Genomic DNA, 13,135 nt, shown 5'->3' with positions numbered 1-13,135 from the left:
CGATGTACATCAATTATTGCTTGCCAAAAACACGCAAGTGCAGAGTCAAAAAAACTGTCTCACCAATGTGAATAAAACATTTTTGAAAAATCACATGCTAAATGTGAAAATATAAATTTCATGAAACCGCGTCCATTTTTCTCGCTTTCGATAATTAAATTGAGGAGCATTTTACGCAACATTACAAGGCACTTAACACTTTCATGGTGAGGTAAGGACTGAGGTATACATTCAAATGAAGAGTACGGCGTGTGTGTGTGTGTGTGTGTGTGTGTGTGTGTGTGTGTGTCTCGCAGCGCTTAATCCACTCTATGAAGAGTCTCTTTTGTTTTGGCTGCTAATCCACTTTCACAAACATAACAGAGAGACTCACCACAAAAACAAGCAAAGCAACACAAAAACAGAAGAAACAACTTTTTCAGTGACTTGCAATCAATGGAGGAGGAATATTTAGAGAGACGAGGCATTTTTCATTTCAGCATGACTGCCTGTGCTGTTTGAGTATATTCTCAATGTCTCGTTGACCAATCAGTTTGCTTGGTCTGGCCTGTACGCTGGAGGTGAGTTTCTGCAGATATCAGCTTTAAAAATGAACACCTGACATCACCATCACTGATGCGACTAATCGGTGAAACGTCAGGGTTCTGCTTCCATGACTAAATGCTCATCTTTGACACCACCGCTAAGGCACTAGGGAGCTGCATGCAGCGTGACGTCATCGCTTTCCTTGAGACTAAGCAGCAGCTTCAGTGAACACACCCCAAAACTTTGGCTGCGCTGAGGTTTACGTGTGAACGTGTCAGATTTTGATATACGAGTTGCGATTAGTGATGACTGCTCAGCGTTGGTCGTATCAGGAGGATTCAGGACTCATTGGTTCACCGCTACACAGTTAGTCATCTCTGTTAATATTCGAGATACAGAAACGAGAGATGATCAAACAAAATCCAACATCCTTCATCTATATTGACCTCAAAAGCGTCTCCTTTGTGGAGAAGACCTTAAGAGTATTTCCTAAAACTGGTCTACTGCTACATGTGTACATATGTGTGTACTCACAGGCCACTTGCACCTCTGTTCTCCAGTGTATGACTGCACCCATCCTGTTCCTCACCATACACTGATACGAGCCAGCATCGGTCCTCTGCAGAAACGGGATGGACAACCTAAAGGCAGCAGAGGAGAGAAACACAGGGATGAGGGTGTGTTTTATCTCGGCGCTCTAAGTATTCCTTCCAAACAACGAGAAATGGAACATTTGAGAATAACAGAAAGAAAAGACTCTGGTCTGTCCTATGTATGTACTCTTGTGTAAGTCCCTTTCACGACCTTGATCTGAGAATAGAAGGGAAGGCAGATTGTTGCGTGTGTGTGTGTGTGTGTGTGTGTGTGTGTGTGTGTGTGTGTGTGTGTGTGTGTGTGTGTGTGTTCATACAGTAAGTGCTATGTATGTGAATGTTTTCTACGATGAGGATGGGTTTTTTTTTTGTAACAGGGGTTGTTAATGGGGTTTTAATGGACTGTGTTTCTCTAATGTGAAGCTTGGCATTAGATCTAGGTTGGTGCCATGTTGGAGGAACACAGAGATGCGGGCACGCACACACATGTATGATACACACAAGAAAGATAGACACAGAAAAACTGGACATCGCTTTGGGGCTCATTACGAATACCAGGACAGCCAAGTATTTAACTCCCAGGCTGACAGTGTATGATGCCAACATACACAAACCTACACACACACACACACACACACACACACACACACACACACGCGCATATATTTCAGAGAGGCACACACAATTCCATTTGAATCAGAAATGACAAATCACACAGCCACCCTCATCCTGAAACACATTTTGATATTGGACACGTTCAAGACTGCATCTCTCCGCGTTTGTGTTCCATTACATTTTTATTAGCCGTGTGCGCTGAGGCTGACGCTGTATTTTGAAAGTCCAAACAAGTTTTTCCTTCATACACTTCACTAAACAGAAAGTTCAGTGTTGACAGTTACAAATCAATACAATAATTTCTCAGTCAATTTCTCTGACACAGTCTCAACCTTGTGTGCAGAGCCCCATTGCCTGAATTATTCAGGGCAAGTTCAATCAGCGTTAACGCTGAGACGGCTTCAAATTGACCAAACTTTCCCTTCGGTTTCGATGTGGACACAGAAGAGGCGGGACTTGTGACTCCATGTTTTGTGACATTGTGACGTGGGCTCAAGACGAACACAAAAAAACACCTAATTTTATATCACTGTAAGAAAGACTGACGCCGTGGATAGACTGATGGGTTTACGTCTTCTGAGAATTGTTTATTTCTAAAGAAAATATTTCTGTTTTCTATGAACAAGAATACATAAGCAGGAAGAGGAGTTTGCTGTATTCTTGCAAAGATAATAAGGTGGTGTTAAACAACAAAAGGGTTCAACTGAAGGAAAGCTTTTTGTAACTTGATTATTTGATTCAAACTCATCCTGACTGTCTAAGACTGCAATAGCAACTACGCCTTAAAAAAAGGATACAGAACTTTAAAGAGCGCTGAAGGAGGCCAACCAGACTGAGCTCGTCGACAGGAACAAGGAAAGGGCCATGACTGAGCTTCTGAGGGTCACTTGAAAACTTATGTGACTCAGCCAGGCTACAAATTTTGGTTGAAAAACAAAGGTTTTTTTTTTTAAAAAAAAAGCAAATTATATTTTTGCTCTCTTTGCAACATTCAAGCAGTTCTGTTGCCGCAATGCTGCCAGCATAATACAGCACACGGCAGGTAGAGCTATAGCAGTGCGTAGGAATATGATCGATAGGCACACATAGCCACTTTGACAGAGGACGAGCTGACCATTAGCTACAGCAGGTGAGACACTGACTGGCCATCAGTGTTTCATACAACCACACATCAAACGAAGTGAACTATCCCTTTAACAGGCCCAGACGCCAGGATTCACTTCACTTCATTTTATTAGGTGGCTGTTGGTTGTATGAAACTGAGGCCTCGTGGTGTTCAGGTAAAAAGAACTGAAGTTGTGCTTAACTCAGCTGCCACATTCACAGAAGCTCTTTTACAGCAAGGAAACTTTTCCACCAAACCTAACAGTGCGGCCATTTGCTATAAATGGATAATTTCTTGTTGGGTAAAAGAAAAACAATGGATGTTTATGTTCTTTAAGTATTACACACATACACTTTCACTACTACACACAGCACCCTGCCAATTCAGCACAGCCCCGGCCTCTGAGTGCTGAGAGCAGTCCAGGGTGCTACACGCCTCCTGGCTCCAACAACCACTGCCCACAAAATGCTGGCTCAACTTCTCCCTCTCTTATGCGTTCCCAAGTTTCCCCTCCATTTCTGAATGATGTGAAAAACAATTTTGTATCACAGCTGCAGTTTTGCCGAGAGGGACTGCTTAGCCCTTACCAAACAATACGCACTGGGATGGAGGAAGAGGGGATAACAAAGAGAAGAATAACAGTGCTGCCAGAGAAAAAAGAAGGGATACAGAAACCCAGATATATCGATTGATTCTCCTCCTCTTTCCTAAAACCCTATACATATTTATGGCGCTAATGTAATTATTAATCTCACTTAAGCTCATCTGTCTTAATGTTCTGACCTTCTCTAAACACACTCCATCATTTAGCACAGCTCTTACGCTGCAGTTGCTGTTCCATGCTACGGACACATGGCAGGGTGACAACAAGGATAGGATAGAAACGATGACAAATAAACAGGCAAGAGCGACCGGAGAGAAAACAGGGGTCTATGATTCAGACACATAACCATCCAGCCGGGGCTCGCTGACCTGTACTGTGGCGTCCAGTCTGTGATGTTGCTGTTGTTCAGAGTCCAGCGGTACTGCAGAGGCCAGCTGCCTCCAGCCAGACAGGTCAGCACCAGCCTGTTTCCCTCCAACACCATCTGCTGCCACGGCCCACTTCCTCGCAGGTAGGGAGCCACCTCTGACAGACAGAAAGAGACACATATATTTGTTTGGTTATTTGCTTGAGCGACGGATCAAATTTTAGCCCCATTCATCCACAAGAATACACAGACAAGTAAATTCAATTCATATATTCTGTCTTTTGGGGAAGGGCTGTGAGAAGAAGGCATTGCAATACCAATGAACTTTTTTTTTATTATTATTTTATCTATATTCAAACAGAAATCAGCAAATTCTGTGATAATGTTGGCTGGTGCCATTTTGCAAATGTCAAGGCAGAAGTAAAAAGCAACGTTCAGACTGAAAAAACAAAACAAAACACCTTTGCCATCAAAAAACCCTAAAAACAAACGACTTCTTCTCCTCTCACACTCTAATGTACAATTGTAAAATCAAATATGATGCAATAGAACAGCTGAGGAATTAATCCTGCCTCTGCAAAGATAATCATACGTTTGGTTTTGACTGACATGTTAAACTATTACTGAGGTTGTAGTTTGCAGTGGCCTTGAACGGAAATATCTCTCGGTGTTATGATTATTTTGGACATCGAAGAGACTGAGTGTTTGAGAAAAAAAGGTTCAATGTAAAGTACTCCAGAGAAAAAAAGGTTCAATGTAAAGTACTCCAGAGAAAAAAAGGTTCAATGTAAAGTACTCCAGAGAAAAAAAGGTTCAATGTAAAGTACTCCAGAGAAAAAACTTTCAATGTAAAGTACTCCAGAGAAAAAACTTTCAATGTAAAGTACTCCAGCACGAAACCATCACCCTGTACGACCTCATTAATACACATAATGTGGATTATTAACTTTCTGATTATGTGTTTCTGAGAAAACAGAAACAGTGTAAGCTTTTCATGGTGAAGCTGTTTTACTGGATTACACGAAGAGTCTACAAGTGTCCGATGAGTGCAACGTCTTCATTGACTGAACAGACTGCAGGATTTAACTGGATTCTCTGCAGATCCTCCTCTCCATTAGTGAGGTCTATGAAAGCATCCCTCTACTCCTCCTTCTATAGACTCAGTGAATGACTGGGCTGTGTAGCGCCAAGGGCCTCACAATGATACCTGTCAGGACAGACGGGTCACGATATTGTTTTATCACAATATTTCGAGTTCAAGATGAGGATGGGATGAAGACATGAGGATGAAGACATGACGATGACATGACGATGACATGACGATGACATGACGATGACATGAGGATGAAATCATGAGGATGATGACATGAGGATGAAATCATGAGGACGACGAGACGAGGACGACGAGACGAGGATGAGGACGAGGATGAGGACGAGGAGACGAGGACGAGGAGACGAGGACGAGGAGACGAGGACGAGGAGACGAGGACGAGGAGACGAGGACGAGGAGACGAGGATGAGGACGAGACGAGACGAGGATGAGGACGAGACGAGACGAGGATGAGGACGAGACGAGACGAGGATGAGGATGAGGACGAGACGAGACGAGATGAGATGAGGATGTGAAGCTCATTAAATCGAAATCTGCCTCTGCCTTTCTGGCAATATACAGCAGAGCTGATAAAACATATAAATACTCGTGGAGAAGCAGTAAGAGCCCTCTGCATAAATTAACTTCCACTGGCAGTATTGTTTGAGGGCTGTAGGAGAGGAAGTTATTTTTATGTGCCACTACTTATTGATTACGATCAGTACGTGTTTGACATTTGTGACTTTGACAGATTCCTGAGCCACAACCACATTCAGGTTCCTTTCTCCGGCCTGATTCATCTGGCCAGCGAGCCACTCAGCTGACCCTCAACATTTCAGTCTACAGAGCTTCTTTCCAACTCATCAGAATTTTGTGCATCATCATTTGCATATATTACACTGCGAGATGGTCAACTATGCCCCCACCACCACCACAGCAGCAGAGAGGGCCGGTCCACAACCACTAGCTGCATTACTTGACAGCCGGGATCCACAAAATAAAAATCAGCATATGGGTGTGGAGTGCATGGTTGGGGGTTGACAATGAGATTTATTCAACCCATTAACCATTTGTGCCCGCGCCCAGAAGACACACACACACACACACACACACACACACACACACGGTTATCTGCTAGCTACAGTACGTATGGACAGGTCCATAACTCTAAGGCAGTTTTACATTCTCTGTTCTCTCTCTCTCTCTCTTTTTCCTGTCAATTCAAATTCAATCTTCTTTCCTCCCTGCCATTTCAACTTTCTAAGCTCTGCAGTCCTCTCACTCTGTCTCCATTGTCTTCTTTCCTTATTCCTTATTCCCTGTGGATGTCTCAGGGCCACCCAGCCCCCTTCTCTTCCTCTACTTCCCACTGCTACACCCTCTCCCCCTCTATTATAGATTGATAGCTGCCTCCTCCATGCACAAGAGGGTAGACTTCCATCAATGATAGATTTATACACAAGTTTGTGTGTATGCATGCATATGTGTGTGTGTGTGTGTGCGTGCGCATGCAAGAGGGGGTGAGAGACAGAGAAACGGAATGAGTGCGCATGCGAGTGTGAGGATTTATTTGGAATATTCTACAGACTATGGCAACCAATGCAGACTCCAATGTCATACTGCTGACCAGCACTATAACTCACTGATGCCTGAGAGAGAGAGAGAGAGAGAAAGAGAGAGAGAGAGAGAGATGCAGCTTTATCAAATACGACCCTTCATAGAAAGGCTGGGATGTGCATGTATGGTGCAAATAGAAACATCTTGATGTTTTGCACCTGCTCTGTGTATTTCACTTATCTACCACTTTCTCCATACTTTGTACAGCTGCATGCTGCATCCAAACCCTCCACCACCGCCACCGCCACTGCCACCGCCACCACTCCACTCCACTTCTCATGGCTCTTTAATCCTCCCTTGACTTTAAAGGGAGTCCATTAGAAACTACAGATAGAGATAGAGCAGAGCACATCTGAGAGGAGCAAGGTCAGCTAACAGACTGATTCACTCACTGATGTCATCTGTCTCTCTCCTCTTGCTGTCTGTCTCTCTTTCAGTCAACATATCACTGTCTCTCTCTATCTCTTCTTCCCAGTTTTCCCTCTCCTCCACAGTCTTCCTCACATGCTCTACTATTAAACCACCTGTCTGTCTATCAAGGCCCTCCGCTCTTTGTTCCTTCCTCTCTTCTTGCCCCTCGGCTAATCTCTGTCAAAGTGTGTGGCAGCTCAAGGTCTCTGATGTTTTGTCTCTTTGGGAGAAACGTTGCCTAACAGTGAGATCGCCCTACCAGTGTGACAGCAGAATCAAGAGGAAGATGTGCACACACAAAAACGCCAGTTTTCCTGCTCCTGACGTGCGCATGTCTGGGCTCTCAGGCCCCGCTTAGGCAGATTCTAGGGAGGAATTCAATTTGCCACAGAGATGAGTGCTGTGATAGAAGGGAGGGGAGGGGATAGAGGGAGAAGGATGAAAGGACAGGAGGACGAGAGGAGCAGGGTCTCTGCTCCAGGGCTGATAGTCCGCCACAATCCCACCCTCTCTCTTCTTCTCTCTGCAATTTTACAGCCGATATTCTATATGTACAGTGAAAATTAGATTAGATCTTACAAATTTAATCTTATATAGCTGCATTAACATCACAAAGGAAATCCTCAATTTCACTAAAACAGCTGTGAGATTTTCCACGGATAAAGACTATGAATATTTGTTCTATCTACCTCGGAGGCCATGTGATCACCAGTGTTGGTTTGTCTCCCACTGAGGTTGGTTTTATTGAAATTTGGAAGGATGATAGAACTCGAGCTGAGGACGAATCCAATAGGTTTCAAAATGGTGTCGAACAGGACGGAGTCAGGTGAACTCACATGCACATGCAAGGAGGCAGGAAGGTTTCACTGAAGACAAGGATTTATTGTCAATGTGAAACAAACAAAAGCTAAGCTCACAGACTACTGAGGCAAGTTAAAAACACTGGAAGATCTCTCAAAAACTGGCAGGTGAATAACAGGCAGGAACGCAGAGGGAACACAAACAGAGGATCAGACAATGACTAAGACAGCAAACTACACACAGACTCAACTAATGACAACAAGGAACATGAGAGAACGTGGGAGCAGCCGACTGGATGAAGCAGGAATAAGACCAAAAAAAACCTGCATTTTCAAGCCACGCAAAGAATAAAACCCTGACTGAAAACACCATTTTCATTGTCTGTCAGTTAGTTTAGTGTCCATCATATTGTTTTGTCGTCTTGTGTGTTTGTGTTTGTTTGAGGTTGGACTGACACTCTTTGAATTCCATCATCTCGCTGCACCCAACTCTTGCACAGGATAGTAAGTGCGGCATACTACTTAACTCAATAAACAACACATATTTGCAGTAGAGGAAACGTCGGAATACTTCGACTCAAATTTATGAGACCTTGAGATGGATTCCTGATGACAGGACAATAACAGGGAGTGAAATGAGAAATGTGAGGAATAACGCAGGAACTTCAAGAAAAACAATACAAAAAAAAAAAACCAAACTCAGTCTACAAAAGAAAAATCCAGGAATGATTCTCTAAGAGTTCTAATGTTAAATCAACAGTCCAGGCGTGACCGTAATAAATGGATGTAGAACCAGAACCGATGCCATCATTTATTATCTTGGGTATCTAAATTTGACCAGTTTGGCTTTGACAGTGGCAAACAAAACCAACTCTAAAATCTCAATTTTGTGTTCAGATATGTAAATTAACCCCTGTAAATTTATTTGAGAACACGAACTTAAGAGAGCAAAGGCTGAGAGGCCCATTGCAGCAGAGCCCACTTAATTATTGGATATGAGTGTGTGCCTGTGTGTGTGTGTGTGTGTGTGTGTGTGTGTGTGTGTGTGTGTGTGTGTGTGTGTGTATGTGTATGTGTGTCAGTCAGGTCAGAATTCACTCTAGAAAAATCACTTTATCTTCATAGAGCTGAACTCATGCTGTGAGACAGGGCTGGCAGAATTGACTGTAGTCTATGAATACTGATTCACTGATAGCCTGTCTCTCTCTCTCTCTCTCTCTCTCTCTCGCTCTCTCTCACTCATTCACTCACTCGCATGCATGCACACACACACACACACACACACATTAAGGGTAGCCCTTCACCCTGCTTTTTTGACGCATGAAGTTGAAGGGGAGAAATAACTAAATCAGTCTATTTTATTACAAGTAATTTTTCTATGAATAAGTGGGTAAAAGTTGCATGGCTAAGCAGATTTTTTTCCACTGTAGCAGCAGTCTATTTGATTATGAGGTGCAAATGGCTTCTATTCCCTTTTAATCTAATAAATCTGCCTGCACTTGTTTCAACAGGCATTTAAAAACACTTAATTGGAATGACAGTGTGTGAGGGGAGAGGAAGAATTATGAGTGGAGATGCTGGGGTGTTGCTGCCATCACAGGAAAAGGGAGGGAAAAAAGCTAATTAGTAAAACAATATAAGCAGAAGTGATGATAAATTTGAGGTTTTTTTGGTCCTTCTGTCGTCAGGTGGAAACTAAATTTACCTGTATTTTGCACATAAAATTGTTACTGATTTGTGTGTGTATCATGCATCAAGTCATAAACAGCTTAAAGTGCAACATGGAAACAGAGCAGACATCATTTCTTTTAGTACAAAATTTGTTTGTTATCTATATTCTTGGAATTTATTTTTATTATAATCATCATCATTATTATTAGCGTTCATCATAAGGTCGATTTTCATCCAAAGCTAAATGTTCAATGTTTACTCAAAAGTTTCACAACTACCATAACAACCTTTTGACTTTTTTGATGTTTAGTACTTTTACTGATGAGTGGGACCGATATATCGGTCACTGTCTGCCTCTCACAGGGCTGTCACTGATATATGCCATTTAAGTGTATATCTTTCCCAAAATGCAGTGATATTGAGAAACTTTTTTTTAAAGCACACAAAATCCAGGAAACAATGCCAGAGTTGATTTAAAAAGGGTGTTATGTAGTGTGTCCAGCAGAGAGTGCTCGCGTGCCGGCGCCTCGTAGAGTTTACAACATTTTTTAATATCTTTTTTAACAGACCGAGTTATTTTTTTAAAGTGATTAGCTTTCTACCTTTACATAGTCGTATAGGTACAAAACTGGTGTACAAGGAAAACAGAAAGGGTCTATTGTCAGTCCAGCACAAAAATTCAATATGTGGGTTGCACATAATTCTGATGCGTAAAATGTTCCGCTCTAAAATAGGAATCTGGCTGAGTTGAGTCCTGCTGATTAGGTCGTGGGCAAGTCAAGGCTGCACATGCAGATGGGTGGTCATTTAGTTAACAAGCTCATGAGGAAAAAAGATAAAGAATCCAAAATCCTTGGATAAAAAAAAACCCAAAACAAAACGGAGTGAGGAGTCTGGGACGTGTTCCACACATCCACAGTGTACATAGGAGAGAAGAGACGCCTGCCGCAGACGGCTCTGATGGAGACCACCTGTGCGCTCTGTCAGCAGAGTTTGAGAGATATTTCTCAAAGGACCTGAAGATCAGGAAGGAGTGGATATACTTTACTTCCAAGCCATCATCTCACATCAGCACAAGGACAAAGGACAAACTGCGGGAGATAAAATGATGGCGGACTTTATTCACATTCCATCCGGCCCAGCAGCTGAAGGAGAAAACCCACAGAAGGCACCGTAGCCATTATCATCACATACTTGTGTGAACCCAGATTTGCAGCCCTGACCGCCACTTAAACAAGACTCTACTGCAGAATGGATGTAAAAAACGTGCTGCACCCCTCTCTCTCTCTCTCTCTCTCTCTCACACACACCCAAGCCCACACACACGCGCACCCACACACCATAACCACCTCGTCTCCAGAGGACAGGCTCAGACTCACAATGATGGTGAGTTAAGTTGTGTTTTATGCATCTTGTACAACAGTTCATTTAGCGCTATGCTTATGCTGTGTGTATCCTAACATAAATTTAGAAGCAAGAACCCCCCCAGCATCTATCGACAGGCCCCCATACAAGACTGCAGCAGAGCGAATCCACTGGACAATACAGGTTCCGGTCCAGTGAGCGTCGTGTTGTCGGGAATCGTGGATCGCCTGTGGTCTTCTAATGAAAAATGGACACGCATGAAAATAATTAATGCTGCTAATTTATGCTACGGTTTTCACGGAAAGAATTTGGATGCTACGAAACTCTGCACAGAGAGCTGGAGGTGAGCGACCTTCATCGCAGCGAGGTGAATTTCAGGTGAGCCGCGTCTCTCACCTGAAAGCAGATGAACTGAAACTTAAAATTATTCTCTCTTGTGGTTCCCCCCTCTGTTTTACTATTTGATTATTATTCTTTCTTCTTCTTTTTATGTCTTCAGCTTTGTAATGTCAAGCAATTTAAGTAGTAAAAAAATGATTAAATGATGACCTAGATGAAAACAACAACTGGTTCAGAGGGAAAACCAGCGACTCATTAAACACCATAAACTTTAAAGCAGTAGTTTGACATTTTAGTAATGTACTTTTTGCCTTCTTTTTAGTTACAAACCTTCTGTAAACTTGAAGCCACAGTCATGAGACGGATTGTCAAGTAGCTTCTGGTGCCTTCTGATTGCTACCATGAGTAAAAAGCATGTGGGGGCTCAAACTCCTGGTTCGGGGTTATAACTTCATTTTTAAGGGGAAGGAATTAAAAAAAAAAAAAAAAAAAAAAAAAAGGTAGTGGAAGTAATCGGTGTCTTTCCCAAAAAGTTGAACTGTTCCTTTAAGATTTTAAACTGCAACTCTATTCTTCCACTGTAGCAAACTCTATCAGTCTAAACTCGCTGCATCAGCTGGGGTGTAATCAGGAGTGCAATCACCCAACAATCATAATTAGTGTCCCTCATAAAAGAAACACTAGGAATATAAGGATATCTCTCTTTCACTCGCATCCATGAGAGGCCTAATTGAGGGAATCTACGGACCAAAGACAACAGTTAAGCAAAAAACACTGTCATGCTGCTGCTGCACTTTGATGAAAATAAAATCAAAGTGGCCTCATGACTTTAACAGGCACGGCTCCCCCACTGATCCTAACGGGACTCAGTGGAAATGGAAGATGGCTCCATGGGGATCTGAACTGCTGTGGACTAATGGACTAGAAGTACTAGAAGTAGAGGCCTGCATGAGGGAACAAAGTGTTTCCTTTGCTTCAGGCTGCCAAAAACTACTATTTGATAAGTATTTCAATTTTATTTTCTTTTTTGGAGGGGGTTGGAATTAGTCTCACCTATAAACATGGAGTAGGCAGGATTTAGGACCCGTTTCAGGGGCCTCCTCCAAGCTGCAGCCCTGCGTCCTCCAATCACGTTTCCCAAAAGCTTTGAGCGACGGCTACCTCGAAAGATTTGACAGACGACTGACTGATCCTGACGTGCTGATTGGCGGATGACAGGCCAGACAACATAATACCAACACACACACACACACACACACACAAACAAACTTAAAAGCTGAGATGAATAGTCCAGGATTGACTACTGACTATTGAGTTCTAAGTCAATGTGCTTGACTTAACTTATGAGTGTGTTCTCAGTATAATGCACTCTGACTTGCAGAAGTTTCTAATCACCCCAACAACAAACGCTGTCAAGGAGAGACGTACACGGAGAACAGCTTGAGCTCAAATTGCTGCTTTTTCAGCCTGGATTCACATTACTATTCTGCTCTGCCAAACACAGGCACAGTCGCAGCTGAAAAGAAACAAATGCGCACAAATAATACATAATTATATTGACTTTGGCCATTTGCCGATTTGCCCTGTGCTCATTTAGTTAGTGGACAGTGTGTAATTGTTCCTGTGGTCAGCAAGACTGAGATATGAACCAAAATTGTGAATGGATGGAGCATTGGCTTTCAAATGTCAGTTTATTGCTTTTCTGGCATTTAATAATGTCACTGGGAAAGTGGGTATGTTCTTCTTAAAGCTACAGTGCATCTGAACGTGTCTTACATTTAACCTTCGTCAAATGAGTTCACACAATGCTCACCGAGCTCACTTGGGCCAGGTAAGTCAGCTCAGCCTTTTGGATGTGGCGTTACTCAGCAGGAGGCATGCTGCGCGTGCTCCATCAGCAGAGGTGGACACATCCTGTTGGCACTCCGCTAACTTGGACCTAGATAAGCAATCGCACAGCACCTCTCGGATCAAACGGAACAAATTCCATTGGGAAACAAGTCATTTTGTTGGGTTTGTGTGGCGCTTGGTAC

At 42.9% G+C, this 13,135-nt stretch overlaps 1 protein-coding gene across 3 annotated transcripts in view; it reads right to left on the bottom strand.

Moving 5' to 3' along the window:
• The window catches only part of LOC147257793 (protein sidekick-1-like), a 234,687-nt gene that overhangs the window by 146,629 nt on the left and 74,923 nt on the right, over nucleotides 1-13,135 (bottom strand). For all 3 annotated transcript variants that reach the window (XM_086211962.1, XM_086211963.1, XM_086211966.1), the window contains exons 2-3: nucleotides 3,811-3,967; nucleotides 1,060-1,166 (exon numbers count right to left, since the gene is read on the bottom strand). In XM_086211962.1, the coding sequence (XP_086068088.1) occupies nucleotides 1,060-1,166; nucleotides 3,811-3,967 (264 nt within the window). The remainder of the gene's footprint in view (nucleotides 1-1,059; nucleotides 1,167-3,810; nucleotides 3,968-13,135) is intronic.

This window comes from Aulostomus chinensis, chromosome 8 (assembly GCF_037954235.1).
Source record: "Aulostomus chinensis isolate RoL2024-O1b breed Wild chromosome 8, RoL_Achi_v1.0, whole genome shotgun sequence".
In the NCBI taxonomy this organism is placed as follows: Eukaryota; Metazoa; Chordata; class Actinopteri; order Syngnathiformes; family Aulostomidae; genus Aulostomus; species Aulostomus chinensis.
Note: the sequence above shows the minus strand (reverse complement) of the source record. Positions and strands in the feature narration are given on the sequence as shown.